This window comes from Osmerus mordax, chromosome 26 (genome assembly GCF_038355195.1).
Source record: "Osmerus mordax isolate fOsmMor3 chromosome 26, fOsmMor3.pri, whole genome shotgun sequence".
Lineage (NCBI taxonomy): Eukaryota > Metazoa > Chordata > Actinopteri > Osmeriformes > Osmeridae > Osmerus > Osmerus mordax.
Genome location: NC_090075.1, coordinates 6,398,851 through 6,403,321, shown reverse-complemented (window position 1 = coordinate 6,403,321; position 4,471 = coordinate 6,398,851). Strand labels below are relative to the sequence as shown.

General features: G+C 49.5%; 1 protein-coding gene across 1 annotated transcript; it reads right to left on the bottom strand.

Moving 5' to 3' along the window:
* Positions 1 to 286: 286 nt before the first annotated feature.
* Positions 287 to 3,835, bottom strand: LOC136935948 (chymotrypsin-like elastase family member 3B). Its single transcript, XM_067229653.1, has 8 exons — positions 3,793 to 3,835; positions 3,472 to 3,560; positions 2,622 to 2,719; positions 2,296 to 2,424; positions 2,055 to 2,191; positions 1,047 to 1,189; positions 564 to 716; positions 287 to 398 (listed from the first exon to the last, which is right to left on the bottom strand). Exons 1-8 carry the CDS (start codon positions 3,833 to 3,835, stop codon positions 381 to 383), a joined length of 810 nt encoding a protein of 269 aa, XP_067085754.1. The 3' UTR covers positions 287 to 380.
* Between the last annotated feature and the right edge of the window lie 636 nt (positions 3,836 to 4,471).

Genomic DNA, 4,471 nt, shown 5'->3' with positions numbered 1-4,471 from the left:
GGCCATTTTCTTATCTCCAGACGGGAAAGAACGTGGATTCGAAAGAACGCTGACGGTAGAGTTTCAGTCTGCTGTAATATTCACCGTTTGGAGGAGCAATTATGGGCTTATCTGTGTGACTGGACATTTTAAATCAGCGACTCTCAATCACAACTTATTTAGACAGGACTAGGCCAGGATTCACTGTGTGAATCATATCACATCATAAACAATAAGGGCATAGTTCATAAACGGTTATAGTATTATATAACGATATAATACACTCAAATAATGACAAGATAGTTACTGTATATGAGAATATGTTTATTGAGAAAAATTGCCCTGTAAAAACGGTTCCCAATGGGATATCATCTTCCCACTGTCGGCATCCATCTTGCTGTTCAGTAGCGGAGCATGGTCTGGAGAGACAAGCACAGGTTTGTTCACGAACACATTCAGTAGAGTTGCAGAGTAAAAAAGAATCACAGCGCGGGAACATAAGTAACACCATTAAAAACATCATAGGGGGAACTGGTTCTGGTTCATGAGGTGAAAGTTCACGGTGGCCGTGCGGGGTGACTCACGTCGCTGAGCCAGTCCGTGAAGGCGGAGGTGCGTGTGAACACGGTTGGCTTCTTCACCTCGTTGCAGGTACGTGACGACACAAAGCTGGTGACTCCCTGGACATACCAAAGTCCATCCGAACCCTTACAGTTCAGAGGGCCTCCGGAATCACCCTGGGGGGGGGGGGGGGGGGGGGGGGGAAGAGAGCGAGAGAGAAAGAAAGAAAGGGAAACAGAGGACGGGAGAGAAGAGATAGTGATGACCTTTGCAAGGACAGAATAGGCATGATAAGGTCTTCAGCTGGACTTTGTTTCTACACAATATAACTGAACACTATCCTATATTAGCAATACTACACCAGCTGTATTTAGCACACACACATACTAATACTGCTAACTGTTCCTAGTGTGTGTAGTGAGATCCTCACAGGCTTATCTACTGATGGCATACTTGCTACAATACATATGTTGTTCTAGCAACAGGTGGAAGTGCGTTGTCCTCACGTTGCATCCCGAGATCTCGTCTCCTCCAGCACAGATCATGGTGTTCTTCACGTTGATGCCCCACCAGTCGCTGCGGCTGCACACACTGTGTTCCACCACCGGGAGCAGAGCCTGCTGGAGACGGTCTGGCATGGGCCCGTGAGCTGGGGGGGGGGGGCACACACACCTCACGGTTCACACAGCCTGACCACCTAGACCAGAGGTCCCCAAACTTTTTTCTGCGAGGGCCAGATAATTTTTCCTTTCTTTAATGTGGGGCTGGGTTGGTCTGTAACAGTAAATGACATGGGCCGGGCTGCTGGAGTAACTACCAGTATTATTGTGGAGATTTTATTATGATTTAAATTAATTAAGCGATTAATTAATTATTTTTTTATGCACTGTACATCCGTACATATCAAGGGATATATATCCTATTAAAAGAGTATTATTACTATCGTAATTACCTTTTTTGATTGTTCATTGCTATTGAAATCAAAACATTGACTTACTTACATATGCATATGAATCAGTGTAAACGTTTTTTTTTTTTTATAAAAAAAAGAAAAAAGTCTGGCATTGTTCAGAGGGCTGGTCCAAATGCGTTGGCGGGCCGTATTAGGCCCACGGGCCATAGTTTGGGGACCCCTGACCTAGACAATCACTGGATATAGTTCACTTGATTGCCTATAGGTCTCAGGTTTGAATTCCCGCCTCTTTGTAAGTGGCATTGAATAAAATGCTACTGAGCTTAATGGACGCATTCATATTTTGAACAGCCATGCGGTGTGTCTATGTGAGTTACAGCAAGGTCTAGCTTCTACCGACTGGCCCTCCTGGCTTAGGGAGGAGAGGATGTGTTCACCAGAGCAGGGGCAGAGAGGAGGATATGATCTAATAACAGAGAGGTGGAAAAGATGGAGTGATAGAGGAAAGGATATGAAGCTGTAATAGAGAGATGGATGTGAGAGAGAGAGAGAGAGAGAGAGAGAGAGAGAGAGAGAGAGAGAGAGAGAGAGAGAGACGTACTGTAGAGGTTTCCCCAGCCGGTGATGAAGCAGGGCGCCGCGTGGGCAGGGATCTCGCCCGCCTCCGGGAGACAAGCCACGCCCACCTGCTCTGTCATCACAGGGGCCTTGTCCAGTTTGAGCAGGGCCAGGTCGTTCCTGGGATTCGGCACAGCGCACAAACACACGGCATTCAGGTGGCATTCACGTGGGGGGGGGGGGGGGGGGGAGCAGTGAGATAGCTGCGCGTGCTGTGGTCTCACCCGCAGGCCACACAGTCGATGTTCCAGCTGGGATGGACCACGATGCGTAGCAGCTCCCTGGTCTGCTCTGAGCCCTCCTGCAGGGTCATGTCATGCTCCCCCATCACCACGCGGTAGACGTCTCCAGGCCTGGGGGGCAAGGGAGGGGGGGGGGGGTACAGTCAACGAGACGATTGAAACGCTGTTCTGTTGAGTCTCTTTTCCTAAGATCTCAGTAGTAGAGTATTCCGTCTGTCTCCTCTGGGTCGCACCATTCCTGTCTGTCCACCGTGGCTCATACCATTTCTGTCTGGGTCGGATCATTCTGTGTGTGTTCTGGGTCGTACCATATGCAGTGTCCAGCGGTCAGGACCCAGCGAGGGCCGACCAGAGTTCCTCCGCAGGTGTGGTGGTACCTGCTGCCATGCTTCACCTGGAGGGAGATCTGAACACACGACACCTCAGTAAACACCAGAGAAACTACAGAAACATCTTCAAGTTGATCCCAAACAAAACACAGGCATTACAGGGGTTTTCTTTAAGCCCAGTGTCACAGAGCGTTGGGTAGGACCCAAACGCAGGAGAGACCAGCAGGCGTGGTTCCAAACAAGGGTTTTATTTGTGAACGGTGATACAGGCAGGATACTCAGAGTAACATAGGCAAGGACAAGGCAAAGACTGGACACAAAAACAGGAACTGAAATACACAGAACTTAACAAGACACAGGTGGACACGATAACACTAACGAGAGCAGAACACCACAGCAATCAACAAGACAGGTGCAGACAATGACACAGGGAAACGCCAGGGCAGGGTAAAACCAGAGAAAACAAGGGGGGCAGGGCTGTGGCCAGTGTAAATTCTGTATGTTTTGATTGAAACTGCTTTGGAATAAAGGAGCTCACACGAACGGGATCAAATATTCACGTTACAAATGTAATGTCAACATGCTACCTGTCACCTCACCACTTATAGATTTAGAGGATTTATTACAGGTTCTAAACAGGAAACTGTCACGAGGAAAGGTACCAAATAATTCCTATGTATCTGTAACATGACTGTCGACACACATTTCAATAAACTCGAGACTTGCACTGGTGTGACTATAGAGATGTGGGGGATGAGTGAGGCGGAGGGTGAGGAGTGTGAGGGGATGTTGGCGGAGGGGGGGCGGAGAGTCGCGGAAGGTTGCTGACCTGCCAGGGCCAGCTATGAGGTGTGGCGTCCACTCCATTCACCACCCTGCTCGTGGACGGCTCCACAGCTGGCTTTCCACATCCGTGCGCTGGAACACACACCGCATGGACACGCTAAAAACACACACACGGATGCACACGCTAAAAACATGCCAAATGCATGCACATACACACACCAAACAGGCATGGACATGCTAAAAACACGCACGCATGCACACACAACAAAACCTATGTCACACAGACATGCTAAAAAACAAACATCCGGTGTGTGTAGCAGGTGTGTCTCCAAGTGTGTGACCAGGTGTGAGAAGCTCTACTCACCATATGCAGCCAGCAGTAACAGCAGGGACAGTCTGTGCAACATGTTGTCAGTAGGGGTTTGCAGCTCTGCTCTTCCGAACACACCTTTTATACCCTCTGTCTGCCTGACTTGTTAGTCTGCCTGTCTGTCTGCCTGTCTGTCTGTCTGTCTCCATGCCCGTCTATTGTACCTGCCTGTCTCCACGTCATACCTCCCTCTGTCCCCTGCTCATCTTATCAGACCTGCTGCAATGGGCCTGGGAAGAACTTCCTGTACACCAGATGCTGCAGAACCCCCCCCCCCAGCCCAGCCTTCAGGAGGTGCGGGTGGGTGAGGAGGAGATGGGAGAGGGTGAGGTGGTGGGGGAGGGTGGGTGGGTGGGAATATCTACCTTTGGCAATAAAGAACGCTGACTGTACATAACTGAACAGAACAGACTGTTCTCAGAGAAGAAAGGAGACAGGGAGAGCGAAAACTCCCGCGAATGAAAGCCAGTGATTGTGAGAGACAGAGAACAGGGAGAGAGAGAGAGAGAGAGAGAGAGAGAGAGAGAGAGAGAGATGGAGAGAGGGAAGGAGAGAGAGAGAGAGAGATTGAGTGTTGGGCTTAGTGTCGTCAGCTGTTAGCATGCAGCTGACGGCGAGAAGTACATTTTCTTCCCCTGACCGCGGAACTCGATATGCTTGGGTTGCATTCAAG

Bases quoted from the DNA above. Each gene is read 5' to 3' on its own strand.
- LOC136935948 (XM_067229653.1), bottom strand. From the start codon at position 3,835: ATGTTGCACAGACTGTCCCTGCTGTTACTGCTGGCTGCATATG. The intron at 2,425-2,621 runs GTACGACCCAGA...CTTGCCCCCCAG, and splicing joins ACCGCTGGACACTGCATATG to GCCTGGAGACGTCTACCGCG. The intron at 2,192-2,295 runs GTGAGACCACAG...GCCGAATCCCAG, and splicing joins ATCGACTGTGTGGCCTGCGG to GAACGACCTGGCCCTGCTCA.